This window comes from Tribolium castaneum, chromosome 9 (genome assembly GCF_031307605.1).
Source record: "Tribolium castaneum strain GA2 chromosome 9, icTriCast1.1, whole genome shotgun sequence".
In the NCBI taxonomy this organism is placed as follows: Eukaryota; Metazoa; Arthropoda; class Insecta; order Coleoptera; family Tenebrionidae; genus Tribolium; species Tribolium castaneum.
This window is the reverse complement of record NC_087402.1, coordinates 4,091,168-4,114,520: the sequence shown is the minus strand read 5'-3', so window position 1 is coordinate 4,114,520 and position 23,353 is coordinate 4,091,168. Positions and strand designations below refer to the sequence as shown.

General features: G+C 35.8%; 3 protein-coding genes across 5 annotated transcripts in view; 1 reads left to right on the top strand and 2 right to left on the bottom strand.

The window, feature by feature from the left end:
• Nucleotides 1–148: 148 nt before the first annotated feature.
• Nucleotides 149–1,592, top strand: HDAC11 (Histone deacetylase 11). 2 transcript variants are annotated; one of them, XM_015979424.2, is made up of 5 exons: nt 149–395; nt 444–684; nt 731–1,034; nt 1,086–1,309; nt 1,361–1,592. In XM_015979424.2, exons 1-5 carry the CDS (start codon nt 391–393, stop codon nt 1,529–1,531), a joined length of 945 nt encoding a protein of 314 aa, XP_015834910.1. In that variant the 5' UTR covers nt 149–390; the 3' UTR covers nt 1,532–1,592. The 2 variants fall into 2 exon arrangements, with proteins under 2 accessions (XP_015834910.1, XP_970656.1); XM_965563.4 differs by having other exon boundaries at nt 150–395; nt 731–1,309.
• On the bottom strand, nt 1,554–3,998 carry LOC659166 (uncharacterized protein). The gene is made up of 7 exons (XM_965493.4): nt 3,798–3,998; nt 3,602–3,742; nt 3,390–3,553; nt 3,108–3,348; nt 2,816–3,043; nt 1,743–1,849; nt 1,554–1,695 (listed from the first exon to the last, which is right to left on the bottom strand). The coding sequence occupies exons 1-7, from the start codon at nt 3,981–3,983 to the stop codon at nt 1,554–1,556; spliced, it is 1,209 nt and encodes a 402-aa protein (XP_970586.3). The 5' UTR covers nt 3,984–3,998.
• A 1,811-nt stretch (nt 3,999–5,809) lies between these two features.
• Nucleotides 5,810–23,353, bottom strand: part of Gycalpha99B (Guanylyl cyclase alpha-subunit at 99B) — a 40,977-nt gene continuing 23,433 nt past the window's right edge. For both annotated transcript variants that reach the window (XM_064358925.1, XM_064358926.1), the window contains exons 3-11: nt 19,634–19,710; nt 17,121–17,203; nt 16,314–16,999; nt 14,569–14,748; nt 10,468–10,602; nt 10,249–10,419; nt 6,745–6,888; nt 6,510–6,664; nt 5,810–6,460 (exon numbers count right to left, since the gene is read on the bottom strand). In XM_064358925.1, coding sequence (XP_064214995.1) covers nt 6,262–6,460; nt 6,510–6,664; nt 6,745–6,888; nt 10,249–10,419; nt 10,468–10,602; nt 14,569–14,748; nt 16,314–16,999; nt 17,121–17,203; nt 19,634–19,710 — 1,830 coding nt within the window. In that variant the 3' untranslated portion in view covers nt 5,810–6,261. The remainder of the gene's footprint in view (nt 6,461–6,509; nt 6,665–6,744; nt 6,889–10,248; nt 10,420–10,467; nt 10,603–14,568; nt 14,749–16,313; nt 17,000–17,120; nt 17,204–19,633; nt 19,711–23,353) is intronic.

Below are 23,353 nucleotides of genomic sequence, written 5' to 3'. Positions count from 1 at the left end.
ACGCTGAAAGCTTTTTTTTTACCTCAAACACTAAAAATTTTGCTTGTTTATTGATTACACTTACATTTAAATTGCCTGATTGCAAAACAATAAAAGAAATGTGTTTTTTTACGCTTGCAACTTATTGAATTTTGAAAATTTTGGGGAGACATCTGCCGAAGGTCGCGCCGAACTAGCACCAGCTGTAAGGCGAATAAGAGTGAAATGACAATTATTTCCGTTTATTTTAGTAACTGTGCGATTATTTGCAAATATTTGAAAGATTTTCGTTAAATGTGGGGGTAAATAGTGTTGCGGTTTGTTTGTGTTTACGGGGATCGACCTAATTTCAAATATCTGGTGCAGTGGCGATCGATAATTTTGGCGCGAAATTTGAATTGAGCGCCAAATATGAAGTGAGTGAATCCCAATTTTTGGCGCCACTTGAGCAAATAATTTTCCAGTACGAAATTGTATGTAGATATTGGACCGGAACAATGGCCGATTATTTATCGCCCGGAATACAATGTCCGTTTTTTGGGGTTGGAAAAATTGCACCCTTTCGACGCCGGCAAGTGGGGCAATATTTATAAATATTTGAAAAGTTGTGGTTTAGTTAACGACGAAACGCTTTCGGTGCCAAATGAAGCAACAACTGAAGACTTATTAACGGTGCACACTAAAAAGTATTTGAAAAGTCTGAAAGTAAATATTTTTGGGGGTTTTTCATGCGGTAATTTTTTTCTTGTAGTGTAGTTTTAACGTAGCGCTGATAGCGGAAGTGCTTCCGCTGTGTCTCGTGCCAAATTACTTGGTTCAAAGGGGATATTTGCGTCCGATGCGGTTCCAGACTGGCGGTTCTGTTTTGGCGGGAAAGTTAGCTCTGGAACGTGGCTGGGCAATAAATATCGGGGGCGGTTTTCACCATTGTTGCGGTAGCAAAGGTGGTGGGTTTTGTGTGTATGCTGATATAACACTATTGATCCATTTCGTGTTTAATCATCACCCTCGGAGCGTTCAAAATGTCATGATCGTGGATTTAGACGCTCATCAAGGTAATGGATATCAGCGGGATTTTAAAGATAATCCCAACGTCTACATCATAGACGTGTACAACAAAGGGATTTACCCGTTCGACAAACTTGCCAAGGAGTACATCACCCGAAAAGTCGAACTGGCACACTTTACCGAAGACGACGAGTATTTGGACAAAGTTGCAAAAAACCTAACCGAGGCGCTAGCCGAGTTCTGCCCCCAGCTGATCGTCTACAACGCCGGGACGGATATTCTCAAAGGAGACGCTTTGGGGTGCTTATCAGTCTCGCCCCAGGTTGATACTAATAACTGTCATAACAATGAAACTATCTGATTGACTTTCCAGGGAATCATCGAACGGGATGAACTGGTATTCCGGGAAGCCCGTTCCCGGAACATTCCAATCGTCATGCTAACCAGCGGCGGCTATTTGAAAAAATCGGCCAAAATTATTGCCACTTCGATCAAAAACCTACACGATTCGGGCCTAATAACAGGCCCTCAACTCCGCTACTAAAACTGAATAAAACACATTTTTATTATCTTGTTGATTTATTAAACTGGTCGTAGAATTCCGACGTTGGCGTGTTTTTATAAACGACTTTCTCCAAAAACTCCTTACGCTGTTTTTGCTCCACTGCCAACTTTCGGTTTTCCTCAGCTAAACTTTTCACCATTTCCCTGAAAAAACACATTTCGCTACATCCTTTTAAATTTTAATCACGAACCTCTGTTTCCGGGCTTCTTCTTTGTCCAGTAATGATATTGTGCGTTGCGTTCCGTTAATGTAATCGTCGTATTCCCGATTCATCCGCTTTTCCAACTCTTTGCGCTTCTAAAGAATTAAAAAGGAAATTAACCCACCCCGAGGCCCTTTCCAATATCTTTATTAAAGAACGTTAATATTATTGGGACGGTCCACTTAAACTAATTAGAAAAATTGCTGTTTGTGTGCCAAGGGAAGGACGTGCATTTTCTCCTGAAGATAAATTAATCATTTGGGGGACAGAAGAGACTTTCCTCTAGTGTTGTATATACCTATCATTTTTAGACGGCTTTATCCATCTTCTAATTTTTTTAATAAAGTAACTACTTTATTTTTTTATTTTTTTTTGTACTTGGTTATGTTGAGCCTTGGCTATATTTTGCCCAAATAAAAATTAGATGGATAAATAAATACTAAATAAATAAGTGTGGAAATTAGTAATCAGAATAGACGTTCATAAAATAGTATAAAATTATACGAGTTTTATAAGACGTTTCATTGTGGCACGAATGTTTTTGGAGCACGACGAAGGAGTGCTCTAATAGAGAAATAATGATTCAGTACAGACGTACATAAAAACACTTTTTATATGATATTTTTTAGATTCTTGATATGGGTGTGATCTTCCTTTTATTCCGTAATAAAGACATTTTTATTTTTATTAACTGTTGTTGGTGAGAAGATCGCATTTTTTGGTTAATTTTTTGTATTAAGTATTTCACATTTTTATAATATGTACGTTTTTTCTTTCTACGGGAGGTAAAATAGTCAAAAAATTCCATTGGGAGATAAAGACATAATTTGCCCCGTAAATAGAGAATAAAAAATTTTCTATAAGGCGAGGCTTTCTTTTCCTGTGGGATATTTAGAGGGTGGAAAACTAAAAAAACTACTGTGCATACGTAACATATTAATTCATAATTATAACATTACTTTTGATTAAGAAAAATTATAATTTTTTTTCTTGTTTTTTTGTTTTTGTTAATTTAAATTTAAATGAATAAAATTTAGCGAAATTGATTGTTTGAAACGCACCTTTGCCTCTTCAATTTGTGCCAATTGGTACTCCCTGACTTGCTTTTTCTCCTCATCGGTCATCCCCTTATACAAGTATCCAATTCTGCGATTCGGCCCTAAATTACTTTGGGACACGTCTGGATTTTCCGTCAGCAAATCGCTGGTCATAAAATTGTACATTTCGGCGAGACAATCATCATGCTCCCTCTTTAGCCTCTTCATTTCGTCCATTTTGCGTTCATCGGCCTGTCAAAGTTGTAACAATTCAAATAAATTTTTCAAAGGTCAAAAATGTGTTTTCTTTCTGTACCAACGCCCTGTTGAACCTGAGACACGCCTCTTCGAGCCGCTTCCGGCACTCTTTCTCCATTTTATCTAGCTGGAGGGCTCTTTGATCTCGTGCCTTGATCGCCTCTCTGTAGGCCTCTTCCGCCGCTTTGCGCTCCTTATCGGCGGCTTCTTTCTCCATTATCTGTTGGTCGAGCCACGATTTGACTTGATCTCGCTGAACTTTGGCCCTTTCGGTGCTGACCAGGTCCTCACCTTCAAACCTATTGACACAATTTTGGGGTTTCAAAGTTGGAAAAGTTACTTTTGGGCTGAGGAGGGTCCGCATTTGGGGTCGTCGTCGGCGGTGCGCGCCGGCCTAGCCTTCTTCAAAAGGTTGGGGTCGTTCAAATCGAATTCGCGCCGATCTTCCGGCTTCTGGCAGCACATCCGGAAGTAATTTATTTCTTGCTCGAGTTTCATACGTTCCTGGGGATAATTCTCTTATCTAAAAACCCCGATTTTAGTGTTTTCTACCTGTTTCTCCTTCTTCTCGAGCGCTAGGGCCATTTCGTCGTTTTTCTTGCGCTGCTCATCGAATATTCGGTCGATGCGGGCCTGTTGGGCCTCCCGCTGCCTTTTCTCTTCGATCTGTCTTTGTAAAGTTTCATAATCTATCTAAGTTTCGTTTAGGTGATTAAATTAGGTTCGAAGGCGGTTTTTTCGGTCTTACTCCGTATAAGCGCTGACGAGGGTTGAAAATGCGTTTCTTGCGCTCTTCTTCGATGGCGCGCCGCCGGTCGATGAGGGCGGCTTCTCGCCGGTCTTTCTCTGTTGTTAATTGGAAGTTCAACATTTTTGGGAAAAGTGTCACAGATTTTGTCAGAGTTTGAGGCGTTTGTAAATAAACGGCCGTCATGGTGATTAATTGAGCGCTTAGCAACGACACGGAGCTTCAAAACAAGTGAAATTAATTTAATTATTTCGAAGTGGTGGACTAGGGAAGATTTTTTTTAAATAAACACAATGAAAAGGCAAGCGAAGGGTTGCTCGTCTTTCGAGATTAAAAAGTTTGAAGGGCAAAAAATGAATGATGCTGAAGCAACGAGTGCACGAACTAGAACTATTAAGTTTGTAAGACGAGAGGATTATAAATGGAGGACTCAAAGATTACTTATTCGGTTCTGTAAGACGATTCAATTAGAATTAAAAATGTTGAAATGAAATTTTTAACTTTTGCTGCGAATTCGGGGGAAGTTTAATGAAAAGAGCAAGGAACGCCTTAACTAGTTCAAAATGATACGTTCAGCACAATTCTAGATTAAATTTTGAACTAAAGCGAAAGTACAAATTACTAATTCAGCCATTACCCTTTGCACACATTTTTAGATTTTATTTTCAGTTTTTATGAACAATATCAATAGAAGTGAATTTTTTATAGTAATAATACTAGTTAAGTGTTTGCAACCTACAGCTACATTTGTAAAATTTAAAATACGAGCAGGAAAAAGAAATACAAATTGATGACGGACGGGACACAAAAAGACCTCACATTTTTGGCAATGAATAATCGTTATAAAATTTTGTTAATTTAAATGACTCTAATTTCAACAATTTATTTTGAAGGTGGAACTTGTGAAACTTTTGAAAATACGAAACTGACTGATTAATTTACTTTTTATTCACATGACGGACGGGACAAAAATTTTTTTTTTGAAAATTTATTCACACAGCTTTTAATTATTAAATACTTTAACAATATCAAAACTAGACATTATTGGTTTTGTTTTACGACGTAAGAAATAAGAGCAACATTGAGATATTTCAATAACGGATGGGACAGTAAAATTTACGAAGATAAATAAATTAAAGATTAATAAATAATATTAATTAAAAACTACCAGAAACTAAAAAAACACTCTCTTATTTCAAATCTACAACAAAAAATTTTTTGTTGCAAAATACATTAATAAATATAAACCGAATCGAGTATTTTCAAAAAGCTAAATTGCTAGAATTATTTTGAAAATTTTGATGTCAGGTTGCATTATTTCTGGAATGGCTGTTTTACTAAAATAGTTGGATTAAATGAATGATAATTCTTTATTTGGCGTTGTTTAAATGTTATTGTAAGCTCTTCTAACATTAAAAATTTATATTTGTATTAAATTATACTTCGTTTTTTTAAATAAATTTTAGGCAAAAGGTTTAAAAGAAAAATATAAGAATGGTTACATGAGCGCAAATAAAGATTATAACCCCGCGTAGATAACGGTTAGATAAGGTGGTTAGTTAACCAACAGTTAACCAGCAGATAATCTCGGTTATATAAGTGTGCTACTAGGGGCAAATGCGTCGCTCTGTATATGAATATTTCCTCATCACGAAAATTACCATAAATTTTTAGGAACGGTTAAAATATGCATAAAGTTTCATTCAACTTGTCAAGAATTACCAAGAAGTGGAAAATTTGCATTAGCTGCTGTACAGCTTATTTCTTGACTTGATTTTTAATTTTCTCTTTTTTGTTCTGGTTCAGTAAACTTACCTAATTCGTTTTCTATTGTGTTCTATGATTTTTTCCAAGTTTCGAAGTCACGTTCAGGCCATTAGTGGTAACTTAAACTTTAAATACGGCTCCATCACGGAGATCCGGCTTTGCAAACGCTTTTAGTGTGTTGTCTCTCTTTGGAAATTTATTTCCATGTAGTGTTTTGAGGGAAGCTTCAATAAAAAGCCTTGGCGTAATTTTAATAATTTATTCAATGCAACACAATCTTCCAACTCAACGTAAAACAATGAGAAATAATAGTTACGTCTACTTTACATTAACATGAGAATAGTCTTTGATTTGATCGAATAAAGCTCAAGAAGGAAAGACAGTTTTGTTTGAAACTCAATCTACAATCTTACAAATTCCTATCTCCGAAGTTTAGAACAAACGCTTTATACTTTCAGGTAAATAGAAATGGTTTTCTTTATACATGCAGTCCCGGGCACGAGTCCGAAGTTGAACACAGTAGTAACACATACATCGAATCCACAAAGTCGGTGAAAAGTGAGCTCGTCCCGTCTTTACATATGTACAAAAGCGGTGAGAACAGAAATCGTGACTTATTGCGTCGTCTGGTCCAGCGGTATATACACAGTGTGCGATTATTGCGCTATGGTACAAGCGGGCTATTGCTCCGGCGTTATTAGGAAGTCTCGGAGCTCAGTCCGATCTCTTTCAAGCCGGCTTCGATGTGCTGAGTGAGGGCGGCGTCCGGCGGCAAGGCCGGGTGCTTGTAGTCGGAAAGGAAGTGGCAAGTGCCCGGAATGTTGGCGGGGAAGTCCTTGGGGAGGCAGGAGCGCTCGCGCGCCTCCAGCCTGAAGCCCTCGAACGCCGCCAGCCTCCTAAACATTGGTTGACAAACCTCACATTTCCTCAATTTTAATTACTCACTCGTATGTGGTCGGGCTGACGTTTATCCGGAGCGGCTCGCTCCCGGATTCGAACTTGTTGGCGATGGTCACGTTGTGGCCAAACATGCAATAGCGCGGCATTTTCACCCCCACCACCCCCGCCAGCACCGACCCCGTGTGCAGGCCGATCCGCATCTGAAAACACCCAAGTTTGTTTCCCCAATAAATAAAACTTCCAACTGCCAAAACAATTTTTCGCCTCTTGAGCTACTCACCCTTATCGGCTGGCCTTGGTGCGTGTGATGGTGCGAGCAAGTGTCGATCATCTTGAGGGCCATCCAGGCGATCTGGAGGGCGTGGGTGTCGGTCTCTTTGTGGAGGCCTCCGGCCACGCAATAGGCGTCCCCTATTGTCTCCACCTGGAACGAGGTTTTACCAAACAACTGCTTGTTTTCTTTTAATTAAGGGCATTTCGCTGCTGGGGCGATAAGCAACAATGGGCCGTTTGTGTAACGATCGCTGCTGATATGACCATTTTCAACTTTTCCGTTGCAGTTGCAACGCGACGACGCCGGAATTGCTCCAAAGGGAATCGAACGAATTTACCTCACAAAGGCCGCGGATTCTATTACTGTATCACCACCAGGCCCTAAATTCATAACCCTTTAGGCGCTTCTGAGGGACAAATCGTGCCCTTTACTATAATTTTTCTAGTTCGCATCCAATTAAAGTCGGGGATTATCAGAACTATCTGGGAACTTTCAGTTATTACGTTTCATTGTTGCGGCAGAGAGTGGCTTTACGCATCTGTGTTATTGAATTATCCATTTTAGAGGACACTGATGAGGCTGCCATTGAGGGCGGAACACATCGAAAAGCAACTCTAATGGATTTAGTGTTTTGTGGGCGAGTTGCGGCAGGAAATTCGTATTTGCGCTAGGTTCTTATTTATTTGCTTTTAATTAGGTAAAGGAAAATGCGTGGTCGGTTCAAGCTGCAAACTTATTAATATTGTACTCAAAACAATGAATAATTAATTGGAGGAGAGTGGTTAAAAGCAATATTTGGAAGTAAGATTTAAACGAAACAATGTTAAAATATCGTATCAAAACAAGTTGGAGAGTTCCATTCCGTCTTTTGTTACGAAAATACTACTGAAATATTAGTATTTTCGATTCAAATCGGCGCTTCTGCGCCTTTTCGTGGCGACTTCATTTATTATTTAACGAAATTAACATCATTCTGTATTGAAATTCTACCAAATTATGGTGGAAGGAAAACGAACAGTGGTTACTATAAAATTAAGTTATTTTTAGAGCTAAGCTTTCTCGGAGTAATTGCCACTTAATATACATAAAAGCATGTTTAAGATTTAATGTTTAAAAGAATAATTTTACAAAGGTTAATGGAGGAATGCTCGATGAGCCGGGAGCAATTTAATTAATTATATAAATTTAAAGTGAGCCTAATAAAAAATAAAATGAATGATTTTTTGATCTGGCATATTTAATTAGAAAATCTCGAAATTATTTATTTTAATAGATTTTTAATAGATAATTTCGTGTTGTTTGTTTGTTTGTTTTTGTAATAGAATTTATTGCAATGAAAATCTTTTTTTATTTTTCCTGTAATAAAAATTAATAAAAAATGTTTCTAAAATTACCAACTTTCTATACCAAATTTCTGTTTTTGAACAACCTTTTTTGACACTAAATACTTCCTAAAAATGCGGTCTGTACTAATAACTAATGAATTTAAATTTCAGTAACCACATAATTTAACCTAATACAGCTAGTGATACAGTCTAGTATTTAGCAGAATTTTTACTGCCAATTGATTATTAAAAAATATGAACGGTACTTGCTGACATTATCCTTACCAATAAAGGAAAACTTTTGTAATATGTGTTTTAAAATTTACTTTATGTTAAAATATAAGCTTACAATTTTTACTAAAATGATTTCAAGTTGAAACTTTTATCTCTATAATGCTTTGTAAGGTACGCATAAAAATGGTGGATGCGCCGGGCTAATTTTTTTTTGTTAAGTAACGTTTTAAAACGACTTATCATTAAATAGTTTCTAGAGATGATTTTATTTATCTACCGATAACTCGTTCTAGAAACCGTAGGTTAGATGTTTTAAAGTTTGCTCTCGAAATTATTTATTTTAATATTTTTTAAATGTTTCGTTTTTATTTTTCTTGTAATACAAATTAATAAAAAATGTTTCTAAAATTACCAACTTTCAATACCGAATTTCTGTTTTTGAACAACGTTTTTTGACATTAAATACTTTCTAAAAATGCGGTCTGTACTAATAACTAATGAATTTAAATTTCAGTAACTACATAATTTAACCTAATACAGCTAGTGATACAGTCTAGTATTTAGCAGAATTTTTACTGCCAATTGATTATTAAAAATTATGAACGGTACTTGCTGACATTAACCTTACCAATAAAGGAAAATTTTTGTAATATGTGTTTTAAAATTTACTTTATGTTAAAATATAAGCTTATTATTTTTACTATAATGAATGCAAGTTGAAACTTCTATCTTTGAAATGCTTTGTAAAGTACGCATAAAAATGGTGGATGCGCCGGGCTAATTTTTTTTTGGTTTAATAACGATTTAAAACGACTTATCATTAAATAGTTTTTAGAGATAATTTTTCAATTAAAAATAAGTTTCTCCCCGATTACTAATCTATGTACCTAGTAGTTGAATATTTATGAACGCGCGGAAAAATCCGGGTTATAACGAAATGTATCAGAGATTTATTAAGTCGTTAAGAAGTCCGGCCATTCGATCCGAATTTCGTCGGCGCAACCCCGAAATTATTTATTTTAATATTTTTTAAATGTTTCGTTTTGTTTGTTTGTTTTTGTATTAGAATTTATTGCAATGAAAATATTTTTTTATTTTTCCTGTAATAAAAATTAATAAAAAATGTTTCTAAAATTACCAACTTTCAATACCAAATTTCTGTTTTTGAACAACGTTTTTTGACACTAAATACTTCCTAAAAATGCGGTCGGTACTAATAGCTAATGAATTTAAATTTCAGTAACCACATAATTTAACCTAATACAGCTAGTGATACAGTCTAGTATTTAGCAGAATTTTTACTGCCAATTGATTATTAAAAAATATGAACGGTATTTGCTGATATTAACCTCTCCAATAAAGGAAAATTTTTGTAATATGTGTTTTAAAATTCACTTTATGTTAAAATATAAGCTTACAATTTTTACTAAAATGATTGCAAGTTGAAACTTCTATTTCTATAATGCTTTGTAAGGTACGCATAAAAATGGTGGATGCGCCGGGTTAATTTTTTTTGTTAAGTAACGTTTTAAAACGACTTATCATTAGATAGTTTCTAGAGATGATTTTATTTATCTACCGATAACTCGTTCTAGAAACCGTAGGTTAGATGTTTTAATGTTTACTTTATCACCCAAATGAGTATTATTTTTGCATGCAAATCTGTAAGCAAAGCCGAATTTGAATAAAGTGCGTTGTATTTTCCCCGTTAAATAATTTTCCTTTGTCGAATCAATTATGCATGCCATCTTATGCACATAACCGAAGTGAAAAATCGTGTCGCCTCTCGCAAAGTTTATTAAAGTGGCGAAATCGTTCCTGACACGTCGTTTATTTCGAAGACGAGCACTTTGGCAAATACGTGACCAAAAGGAAAATATTCATTAGATGCTTTCCGGACCGAGATTCGTCCGGAAATGATCTTTGTTTGCCTTCCATTTGCGCTACTTACTTTGTAGACGTCCAGTTGGCCGCAAAACACGTCGAATTGATTGTACAAATCCTGCAGCATATTAATGACCATCATGGGAGTGGTCGTGGAGCAGATGGACGTGAAGCCAACGATGTCGCTGAAGAGCATGGTGACGTCTTCGTGGGTTTTCGCCTCGATGGTCTGGCCTAGGTGTTAAAAAAATAAATAATTTGGGAGTGAGAGTGTGGGAGTACCTAGCCAGAGCCGCTTGGCGATGTCTGGCGGGAAAATCAGATGCAATAAGCTGACGTTCTTTTCTCGTTCCTTATCGACGGCCCTGTTGCCCTCCTCGATCGAGCTCTTGAGTTTATCCATTCGTCGGCGTAAGCCGTCCTGAAATCGAATCGGATGAAATATTTCAAAGGTTCTGATCAAGTCGTCCCCGGAATTCCGATAAATTTCCACCGGATCGTATGCACCGGCGGTGCGTTTATCCGATTGGACATTTGGGATTACTTACAACGACATGTTCTTTATTACATCACGGGCTATAACCGCAACGATTTATCATACAGGTATAAGCGGCGAGGGAGCGACAAGCTCGTAATTCAGGGCTTTGTTTTTATGGGACCACTGCTTTCGAGCTAATAACAGCACCAGATAGATTTGAGAAGCGAAGTCGATGCACACGCACCATAAAAGCTTTCCACGAAAATTACTGATTGCCTGGAAGTTATTGAATGCGATCAGTTTGCGATTTTTTGCAACGCTGGGTTTTAGACAGCGCGGAAGGGAAAGCCTTTCAACTGAATTTTAACTCTGAAAGGGACCGGAACGGGCTTTTGCATTTAAAAATGTTTCTCGTTTTTAATTACGTGAAACAAGAATTAATCCGATGGAAAGTGCGAGGATTAAGCTCTCAAATGTGTTTTCGCGTTCCGAAATTTAACAGCCAAGTTTGGCGTTTTATACTGATATTTTAGAATTTACTTGACTTAAAAAATATTCGGGTCTCTTGACCCTTGAAAAGAACGTGCCTCCGAATAAATCCCTCGCCGTTTAAAGTCCGTTTGTTTATCTTAAACTTAATCTTCTCTCTTCATTGCGATTTGGTTTTCAAGCGACGAAATCCGCGGTTATTACGTTAATTTGTCTTTCATGTCTCGTCTCTTTCGTTATTGAATAAATGTCAATAATCCGGGCAAGACTCGTCCTTCAAAAGCCCTTCTCTTTCCCAAAAAACGTCTATTATGAGTTCAATGCCGCGCTCGGATGTGGCATTTCCAGCGTCTGCCAATCGGACAAAAACACCCATGTCACGACGAAAAATAACCAAAGACGTGGATTTATTTGCAAAATCGCCAAAATTGATTTATAGTTTTAATTAAAAATAAGTTCTTCCCCGATTACTAATTATGTACCAAGTAGTTGAATATTTATAAACTCGCGGAAAAATCCGGGTTATAACGAAATTAATCAGAGATTTATTAAGTCGTTAAGAAGTCCGGTCATTTGATTCGGATTTCGGCGGCGCACCCCCGAAATTATTTATTTTAATATTTTTTAAATGTTTCGTTTTGTTTGTTTGTTTTTGTATTAGAATTTATTGCAACAACCGTTTTTGACACTAAATACTTCTTAAAAATGCGGTCTGTACTAATAACTAATGAATTTAAATTTCTGTAACTACATAATTTAACCTAATACAGCTAGTGGTATAGTCTAGTATTTAGCAGAATTTTTACTGCTAATTGATTATTAAAAAATATAAACGGTACTTGCTGACATTAACTTTACCAATAAAGGAAAATTTTTGTAATATGTATTTTAAAATTTACTTTATGTTAAAATATAAGCTTATTATTTTTACTAAAATGATTGCAAGTTGAAACTTCTATCTCTATAATGCTTTGTAAGGTACGCATAAAAATGGTGGATGCGCCAGGCTATTTTTTTTTGTTAAATAACGATTTAAAACGACTAATCATTAAATAGTTTCTAAAAATAATTTTCCAATTAAAAATGATTTCCTCTCCGATTACTAATTATGTACCAAGTAGTTGAATATTTATGAACGCGCGGAAAAATCCGGGTTATAACGAAATTAATCAGAGATTTATTAAGTCGTTAAGAAGTTCGGCCATTCGATCCGAATTTCGGCGGCGCAACCCCGAAATTATTTATTTTAATATTTTTTAAATGTTTCGTTTTGTTTGTTTGTTTTGGTATTAGAATTTATTGCAATGAAAATATTTTTTTTATTTTTCCTGTAATAAAAATTAATAAAAAATGTTTCTAAAATTACCAACTTTTAATACCGAATTTCTGTTTTTGAACAACCGTTTTTGACACTAAATACTTCTTAAAAATGCGGTCTGTACTAATAACTAATGAATTTAAATTTCAGTAACTACATAATTTAACCTAATACAGCTAGTGATACAGTCTAGTATTTAGCAGAATTTTTACTGCTAATTGATTATTAAAAAATATAAACGGTACTTGCTGACATTAACCTTACCAATAAAGGAAAATTTTTGTAATATGTGTTTTAAAATTTACTTTATGTTAAAATATAAGCTTATTATTTTTACTAAAATGATTGCAAGTTGAAACTTCTATCTCTATAATGCTCTGTAAGGTACGCATAAAAATGGTGGATGCGCCGGGCATTTTTTTTGTTAAATAACGATTTAAAACGACTTATCATTAAATAGTTTCTAGAGATGATTTTCCAATTAAAAATAAGTTCCTTTCCGATTACTAATCTATGTACCTAGTAGTTGAATATTTATGAAAGCGCGGAAAAATCTGGGTTATAACGAAATTAATCAGAAATTTATTAAGTCGTTAAAAAGTCCGGTCATTCGATCCGGATTTCGGCGGCGCAACCCCGAAATTATTTATTTTAATATTTTTTAAATGTTTCGTTTTGTTTGTTTGTTTTTGTATTAGAATTTATTGCAATGAAAATATTTTTTTTATTTTTTCTGTAATAAAAATTAATTAAAAATGTTTCTAAAATTACCAACTTTTAATACCGAATTTCTGTTTTTGAACAACCGTTTTTGACACTAAATACTTCTTAAAAATGCTGTCTGTACTAATAACTAATGAATTTAAATTTCAGTAACTACATAATTTAACCTAATTCAGCTAGTGATACAGACTAGTATTTAGCAGAATTTTTACTTCTAATTGATTATTAAAAAATATAAACGGTACTTGTTGACATTAACCTTACCAATAAAGGAAAATTTTTGTAATATGTATTTTAAAATTTACTTTATGTTAAAATATAAGCTTATTATTTTTACTAAAATGATTGCAAGTTGAAACTTCTATCTCTATAATGCTTTGTAAGGTACGCATAAAAATGGTGGATGCGCCGGGCAATTTTTTTTGTTAAATAACGATTTAAAACGACTTATCATTAAATAGTTTTTAGAGATGATTTTCTAATTAAAAATGAGTTCCTCCCCGATTACTAATCTATGTACCTAGTAGTTGAATATTTATGAACTTGCGGAAAAATCCGGGTTATAACGAAATTAATCATAGATTTATTAAGTTGTTAAAAAGTCCGGTCATTCGATCCGGATTTCGGCGGCGCAACCCCGAAATTATTAATTTTAATATTTTTTAAATGTTTCGTTTTATTTGTTTTTGTATTACAATTTATCGCAATGAAAATATTTTTTTTATTTTTCCTGTAATAAAAATTAATAAAAAATATTTCTAAAATTACCAACTTTTAATACCAAATTTCTGTTTTTAAACAACCTTTTTTGATACTAAATACTTCCTAAAAATGCGGTCTGTACTAATAACTAATGAATTTAAATTTCAGTAACTACATAATTTAACCTAATACAGCTAGTGATACAGACTAGTATTTAGCAGAATTTTTACTGCTAATTGATTATTAAAAAATATAAACGGTACTTGCTGACATTAACCTTACCAATAAAGGAAAATCTTTGTAATATGCATTTTAAAATTTACTTTATGTTAAAATATAAGCTTATTGTTTTTACTAAAATGATTGCAAGTTGAAACTTCTATCTCTATAATGCTTTGTAAGGAACGCATAAAAATGGTGGATGCGCCGGGCTAATTTTTTTTTGGATTAAATAACGATTTAAAACGATTTATCATTAAATAGTTTCTAGAGATGATTTTCCATTTAAAAATGAGTTCTGTGTACCTAGTAGTTGAATATTTATGAACGCGCGGAAAAATCCGGGTTATAACGGAATTAATCAAACGATTTATTAAGTCGTTAAGAAGTCCGGTCATTCGAACCGGATTTCGGCGGCGTACCCCGGAAATTAGGGGTCGAGACAGTTCGGGTTTTACCTGCGCTCGGGCCTGTTCGCCTACGAGGATGACATCTCTGGTGGCATCATGCATGGGAATGTCCGAGATGAAGAGGCCGCTTCCGGTCAGCCCCTCGAGGCCGTCGAGGAACGGGGAGCCGATGAAGAGGATCGAGTCGGATTCCGGGCAATACACCATCTGGCCCTTCAGCTCCAGCCCCTGAAGCACACAAAATGCGCGAAAACTATAACAATTTTCAAGCCCATTGTTGGAATTTCATTTCAGGCTGTTGTGCTAATTTCGATTGGAGATATGGGCACGTTAATCAATTTTCAGGCGTGTTTTTTGTCAAGCCCTGATTTTCAGTAGATAATCAAAATTGCGATGTCGCTGAAAGCTTTGGGCGAAATTGAATAGCAGCGTGTGTGGCTTATTGGACGCACGGACTGTATCAGTTATGTGTCATTATTACGGAAAATTAATGGACCAGAAAGTGGGTGATTAATGGGTAAATTTCGCAAAATTTTTCACCTGAAACTCGATATGTGAGGAACGCTGAAAGCTATTGAATCATACAACATTTCTTATTATTTAGAGAAAAACAATCGTTATAATCTGATGGAGCCGCTTTGAAATATGACGACGCAGAAAAGTCATTTCTTTGACTCGCTTCGGAGCTCAAAAATTGTTTGATTCAATTTTCGTGTGACGGTAGCGAGTCTGATTTTTGCCTTTAATCAGAGTGGCAGAAGTTTAAGGGTTAATTTAAATGCAAATGAGCGAAACTTCCTGAAACTAATTATGAAGTTTAAAAATGCCCGTGATAAAAAATTTAAAACGTGTAACAAATCTTTGTACATCGCCTTAAAAATGCATTTACGTCTTGGTCGGATATTTAAAAATAGATTAGGGGAGGATTTGCAGCATAAATCATGATACGTAGGAGACGAGGCCGCATTTATCTTTATATGTCCGCAGCGGGCATAAATCTGGCAACCACTCACGACGTGAAATTATTTCCAGGGAGGAAAAAGGGATGTCGTGGGCGCATTACGCCTAATGTTTTAATTGGGGCTGCTGTCAAAGGCACCCCTTTGACTAGACTCCGGCCCGAGTGTTTGTAGAATCTTGGTGCTATAAAGGGAAATTTGATAACAAATATTTCCGTATAGTTTGCGGAAATGTTTATGGATGTATAGAGAGGACGGAAGGGTGGGGAGCTACAAAGGGTGCCGGCTCGAGAGTGATTTTTCGGGACAATAAACGTTAAATTAATTCAGTAAATATAGACGAGGCGTGAAATGGGTCAAAAACATCTCCGATGGCCCTGTATTGATTTTTATGCGAAAATAATTTTCTGCCTCAAAAACACCGAGAATTTATGAGAAACTTACACATTCAAACGACAAAATCGCACTTTATCATCCTGCATCAATAAAATGAGTCATTTAAAGGGTTGTTTACTCCTGTGCATCAAAAACGCGAGCAAAACTTGCGAAACTTTTATTTGTTTACTCAGTCACGACCGAATAAATTTACTTATTACTTAACCGGTATTGGCCCAACTGTCAAACTTCCCCAACTCCTTCCATGTTTTCCCCAAGTTGGTTGGAACTTCTCCGCGTAAAAATGCAATTTACACGCCAACAGTGGCACAATTCGCCCCGGCATTAACCCCCATTTTTATTAACTCCCCGTCTCGTAAATCATTCCTTCCTCTTTGTCCGATTTAAAGCGCATAAATAGCCGTAAAAATCCATCGAATAAATCAAGTCGCGACTTACTTCCGCTGGAAACGATTCAACTCCCGGAAGGTTCCTTATGGCCAGCACGAACGGCGTATTCGCCCTTTTAATGATCTCGCCGAAGCTCAAAGTAATACTTCTGGGGCGGTGGAACTCGAAGTAGGTCGCCACGGACTTGCCCAGATTGCCCAACAGTCGCCCGAAAAGCCGCATGAACCCGGAACCGAGCTGCACCAAGTCCAGCTTCCGGTCGAGGACAAAGTGCCACGGGAAGGCCTTGCAGAAGGTGGCCACGCCCATCTGGAGGTCCACGTCGGGCGTGGGCGTCGAGATGGGGGTCTCCAGGACCTCGCCCCCGACGTGCCGGATCTTGAAGCTGAAATTGCGGGAGTCGCTCCGGTTCTGGGCGACTTCTACGTAGGCTTGGGTGTTGTAGAGAATCCGGGCTATGGCCTTGAGGCTACCGACTAGCAGGTAGGCCACGGCGGGCCTCTCCGTGGTGAAGTCGAGCCGGAGGTGGTCTTCGTCACTCGTGCAAATGAAGGCTTCGCCTTCGTGCTCCACCTCCTCCTGGTACTTGAGCACGTCGTGGACGCCGTCCAGAGTGGTGAGGAACTCCTTCAGGTCGCTCCCGAGGCATTTGAGGGCTCGTTCCAAGCGTCCAGTGCATGATGTTACGATCAGTTCCTGGCCCAGCTTGTCCAGAAATTCAAATTCGTCGATTTCTGGAAATTGGGAACGTGTGTTGCTTTACTTTTAAACTTAATTAGTGGAAGTTTGACTTCAAAGACGTCCCATTTAACTTTTGAGCCGCTTCTCTCGCTGATAGATTCGATAAAAACTTACCGTCCTCGGAGGAAATGATGTCGTATAAGTCCTCCAAATAGGCATAATGGCTACAATGGCTGACGTCGCTCGGTAATCGGTTTCTGTAACAAAAAAAACGGACAACGATGTAAAGTGGGAGAGACAAAATAAGAAATCGGGGCATAAGTGGTGGACGTGTCGCTGGTAATTTAGGGGAGATTAGGATGGAATTGGACAAGCTGTGTCTAAATAAAGCTTTCATTTGCTAAATTATAATCCGTTATTTTTTGAAACATGAAAATGTCAGTCCAAGATTTGGTATTAGCCCGGCGCATCCACCATTTTTACAACGGTTTGGTTGTAACTGAAATGTTAGAATTTAATTTTAAATTTAAATAAACAACGCTACGCTAACCATTTTTCGGTTTACTGTTTTTGACAGATGAATAATTTGCATGCTTTACATGCTACAAATAAATCGCAACAAAAATTTGAAATATTTGTGATTTGTTTCAGTCTAAATCGAGTTTTTCACCGAAATGTAATTTCTAATTAAATGATCTGCGTTTGATTCAATTTTAAACGTACGCAAAGTTTGAATTCACGTTTAAATATTTCTCACAAACAAAAGATAAGTTTTGTCAATATTAAAAATTTCTTTAAATGACTTGAAGTGATTTTATGGTCTTGTTTTACGGAATTTTGGGTTTTTGTAGTTATTTAAATATTTACAGATGAATAAAATTATTGCAAAATGGAGCAGATTATGCAATCACAAAAATGATATTTGACGAACGGACATGAAAATTAATTCCGTTTCAATTTGTTTAATTAATTTTGAATATTTATTAATTTGGAAATTTTTATCGCTTGATTTGCAGACAAAAGCGTTCATAATTTGTGTTAAAACGTTCTAAACCAACAATTATTAATACGTTAATTCGGCGAAATTTCCGTTGACTCATTATAATTTTTGGGCGAAACAACGCAATTAACTTTGACAAAAAATAAATGAATTGCTTACGTTTCACATCTGCCTCTTAATTGGAAGAGTTATTAATTTGCTAAAACCGGATCCCTTATCAAATTAATTCTTTTGTTGATTAATTAAATCCTGCCAAGGAGAATTAACAAATTAGATTTGAACCGTTTTTTCCACGTAACAAATCCAATTAAGTGTTAATTCCTTCAGCCTTTTGTAAAGTTTTCAACAATATCCGACAGACTGAAGCGCCATAAATCACGATTTATAATTTATTATGTTTATCATTTGCCAAGTGTAACAATGACGAAGGCAATAAGAGCAGTTCTGTGCCTTCGGAGAATAAGCTCGGCAATAAAGCTTAGAGTTTTCGTGTTTCCACGAGCCGATTTTTCACGCTCAACTGAATTATAATAAAGAATAACACTCTCGAGGGCTCGTATTTGCTAACATTTAGCAAACCGCTTCGATAACCAACTTGGCAAAAAATAATTAACCCGGACTGGTGGTCAAAAAAGCTCTATTTTATTTAATTAAAATTAATGTATCACATCAAGTGAAAAGGGGGTGATTTCCCTCAGGTCGGAAAATATGGGAAACGACTGCACTCGTATAAACACAATTAGGGGTCGGCTAATAAGCTGGAAATTTCATAATTTCATCATTTCCGAGCTGAAAAGCCATAAATGGGAGTGGATTTATGAGCGGTTGTAAAGCAACATAGTTGCATTCTAAAGGCTGTAATTTTGAGGGTGGAAAAACTGAGTAAATTATTGCGGACGCTTCGGCATCTTAATTATTGCTGAAAAATTCATAGGTCGAACGGAATCCGGGAAGTCGATTAATTGCCGGATTCCGGAAAAAGTTCGACGTGTGCCGATGCTAGGAGGAAGTTAATGTCAAGCGAATTTTGATTAGGGGTTCGAGTGTATTTTAAGCAATTTCATTTTGATTCCGAAACGGTGGAACAAATGGTTCAGCTTTGAATCTTAATTAACAAATTTAATTTAGAATTAATCACGTTTCTTGAGCGAGGGATTTCATTTCCAAGTTGGGCAAAAATCGGTTCACTTTGCCTTGACAAACAACAGTTTCGGTTTTTCTGCAAAAGCAATACGTTTCTCGGTTTTGCATATTTAAGAAATGCCTCGCTTTACATCCGAAAAATTTCAAATCAATTCCTCTGTGTTGCCTTCTGGGACTCCCAGGCTTTAAATCCGTCGAAACACAGCTTGTTAGTCGAGATGACAGGACGTTTCGGAATTGAATTGTTCGAAGGTCGGATCAGAGCGTGTAAAAGTTGCATATTCGATATTTCCAGAGCTTTCAAGCCGGGTAATCCGTGTAGGCGTCGCTGCATTGTTCTTTAAACCATTCAAAAACACCAAACAAGAGAAAACACACTTGGAATTTTTCCACGAAAAATCAGCGATCGCTAATTCCTCGCCGTAATTATCTCGTTTAATTGCCTGTCGGTGGCGAGTTGAATTATTTATGAATCTGGATTGAGGTCACAGTGTCGCAGGATCGCTTTTTTAGAAAAATAAAGAGTCGATTCAGCTATACTTACAGACAGGAGTACCTACTGGGATTAGTTTCATTTTCCTTCAGCAGGAGAGACTCCAAGGCGACTTGAAGTGCTTCGTTCTGGAAAACAGAATCGTTTTAATAAACGAAAAGTGCTCGAGTATTAATGTTGCATCGACGGAATTATGTTTTGACCTCGTTTGTGCTACGATGTGTGATGCATTGTGCATTGTTACTTCGAGGTCCTTAACGGCACAATCGCTGTATCGGAGCATAAACATGCCTTTGACAGATGGAGTTAATTTGAATTAGGAGAATGCAAAGCACTGGCGCACGAAACCGACTCGAACGGATTTTTTATGCACGATTGCGATTTCTAAGGCTTCTGTTACAATCGACACAAGGATACGATTAAATATCACAATCGGCTCGAGTTGGGCTGAAGCTGAAGTGCTCTAATTGGTTTCAAATCAGGAAAATAATTTAATTAAAGGTTTAAAATCGTAGTTCAAAGAATTTCTACGAGTTGTTGAATAAAATTTTTCACTATAGCAAATGCCTATCTAAATTTTTAGAAAAAAACTTTAAAATTTTACATTTCGTTAAAAGTTGGTGGGTTAACTTTTTTTAATTTTTTTAATTTTTTTAAATACGGCTAAACTATTCTAAAAAGTGGAACTATTTTGATTCATCCCTATGCAAAATGATCCGGGGAATCGATTGGCATCAAGAAAATTGCCAAATTCCCAATAGTTTTTTAGTTATGAATTTTTTAAAATTTTACCAATTTTTGCATTTAGCAGCAATTTGCTCGAAAACTATTAGTCGGAGAACAATAATCTTTTTTGAAAAAAATAGATAATTGAAAGAGCTTTCCAACGATAATACACTTCATGGGGTTATCTCTAATAGTTCCGGAGCTATTGCTCGAGAAATGTTCCGGGTACCCAAAACCGACAAAAACTGCGACGAAAATTGAAAAAATCAAACATCAAAAAATCGAACATTTGGACTTTTTGTGGACTTTTAACAACTTTTGTAGGTTGTTAAGACATGTGTAAGTCCATAAAAATTTGCTGGAGTTAGTTTAAAAAAATTTTTTTTTCACCTCTTTGAAGGTAAGTGTATTAACTCAGCAAAAATTTGAGCAAAAAAATTGAAAATTTAAAATTGAGTGAAAAATTAGTATAATAGAGAAAAAAAGCTGCTCAATCCAATGGAACAAACCGCACTGCTCTACGACTTTTAGTTTTCGAGTTATGATTTTTTTTAATGAATAAAATTTTTCACTCTGACAAATGGCTACCCTAAATTTAGGCAAAAAATTTTAAATTTTTAATTCTTGCGAAAAATTGAGATAATATGTAAAATGAGCCGTAGAATTCAGTCGAACAAACCGCAATGCTCTACGACTTTTAGTTTTTTTTTTATGAATTTTTTTAGTGAAAAATTTTGATCGTCTCTGTAGCCGGAACCGTTGCCCGGAGCGGCTCCGGGTTTGGTCGAAAAAATTGATAAAATTAAGCGCTATCAGATGGTTTTTTGTTCGTTGCTCTAAGTCTTACAGTATCCAAGAAAAACGCAAAAAAAGGTTTCCATTTTCACTTTTTTTCAATTTTCAACCGCCAATTACGGCCAAACTATTAGAGTTATCGAAAAACGGAAAAATCGAGGACAACCGGAATAAAAAACTCTACAAAATGGCATAGGACTCAAGACGATATCTCGCAAAAAATTTTTCAATATTCAATCGCCGATTACGGCCAAACTAAAAGAGCTAGGAGAAAACGGTTTGTTCCATCGTAATGAGCACATCAAAATCTATAAGATAGAAAAGGTTTCATTTGATTTTGAGACACTTTAAAAATTGACCATTTTGTAAGGGGGGGTGTTAACTTTTTTTAAATTTTTTTTATTTTCTCAATTACGACTAAACTATTTGAAAAAGTGGAACTATTTTGATTCATCCCTATGCAAAATGATCCGGGGAATCGATTGGCATCAAGAAAATTGCCAAATTCCCAATAGTTTTTTAGTTATGAATTTTTTAAAATTTTACCAATTTTTGCATTTAGCAGCAATTTGCTCGAAAACTATTAGTCGGAGAACAATAATCTTTTTTGAAAAAAATAGATAATTGAAAGAGCTTTCCAACGATAATACACTTCATGGGGTTATCTCTAATAGTTCCGGAGCTATTGCTCGAGAAATGTTCCGGGTACCCAAAACCGACAAAAACTGCGACGAAAATTGAAAAAATCAAACATCAAAAAATCGAACATTTGGACTTTTTGTGGACTTTTAACAACTTTTGTGGGTTGTTAAGACATGTGTAAGTCCATAAAAATTTGCTGGAGTTAGTTTAAAAAAATAATTTTTTTCACCTCTTTGAAGGTAAGTGGTGTTCCTCAGCAAAAATTTGAGCAAAAAAATTGAAAATTTTAAATTGCGTGAAAAATTAGTATAATAGAGAAAAAAAGCCGCTGAATCCAATGGAACAAACCGCAATGCTCTACGACTTTTAGTTTTCGAGTTATGAATTTTTTTAAAGAATAAAATTTTTCACTCTGACAAATGGCTACCCTAAATTTAGGCAAAAAATTTTAAATTTTTAATTCTTGTGAAAAATTGATATAATATGTAAAATGAGCCGTAGAATTCAGTCGATCAAACCGCAATGCTCTACGACTTTTAGTTTTTTTTTTATGAATTTTTTTAGTGAAAAACTTTGATCGTCTCTGTAGCCGGAACCGTTGCCCGGAGCGGCTCCGGGTTTAGTCGAAAAAATAGATAAAATTAAGCGCTATCAGATGGTTTTTTGTTCGTTGCTCTAAGTCTTACAGTATCCGAGAAAAACGCAAAAAAAGGTTTCCATTTTCACTTTTTTTCAATTTTCAACCGCCAATTACGGCCAAACTATTAGAGTTATCGAAAAACGGAAAAATCGAGGACAACCGGAATAAAAAACTCTACAAAATGGCATAGGACTCAAGGCGATATCTCGCAAAAAATTTTTCAATATTCAATCGCCGATTACGGCCAAACTAAAGGAGCTAGGAGAAAACGGTTTGTTCCATCGTAATGAGCACATCAAAATCTATAAGATAGAAAAGGTTTCATTTGATTTTGAGACACTTTAAAAATTGACCATTTTGTAAGGGGGGTGTTAACTTTTTTTAAATTTTTTTAATTTTTTTAAATACGGCTAAACTATTCTAAAAAGTGGAACTATTTTGATTCATCCATATGCAAAATGATCCGGGGAATCGATTGGCATCAAGAAAATTGCCAAATTCCCAATAGTTTTTTAGTTATGAATTTTTTAAAATTTTACCAATTTTTGCATTTAGCAGCAATTTGCTCGAAAACTATTAGTCGGAGAACAATAATCTTTTTTGAAAAAAATAGATAATTGAAAGAGCTTTCCAACGATAATACACTTCATGGGGTTATCTCTAATAGTTCCGGAGCTATTGCTCGAGAAATGTTCCGGGTACCCAAAACCGACAAAAACTGCGACGAAAATTGAAAAAATCAAACATCAAAAAATCGAACATTTGGACTTTTTGTGGACTTTTAACAACTTTTGTGGGTTGTTAAGACATGTGTAAGTCCATAAAAATTTGCTGGAGTTAGTTTAAAAAAATAATTTTTTTCACCTCTTTGAAGGTAAGTGGTGTTTGTTCCTCAGCAAAAATTTGAGCAAAAAAATTGAAAATTTTAAATTGCGTGAAAAATTAGTATAATAGAGAAAAAAAGCCGC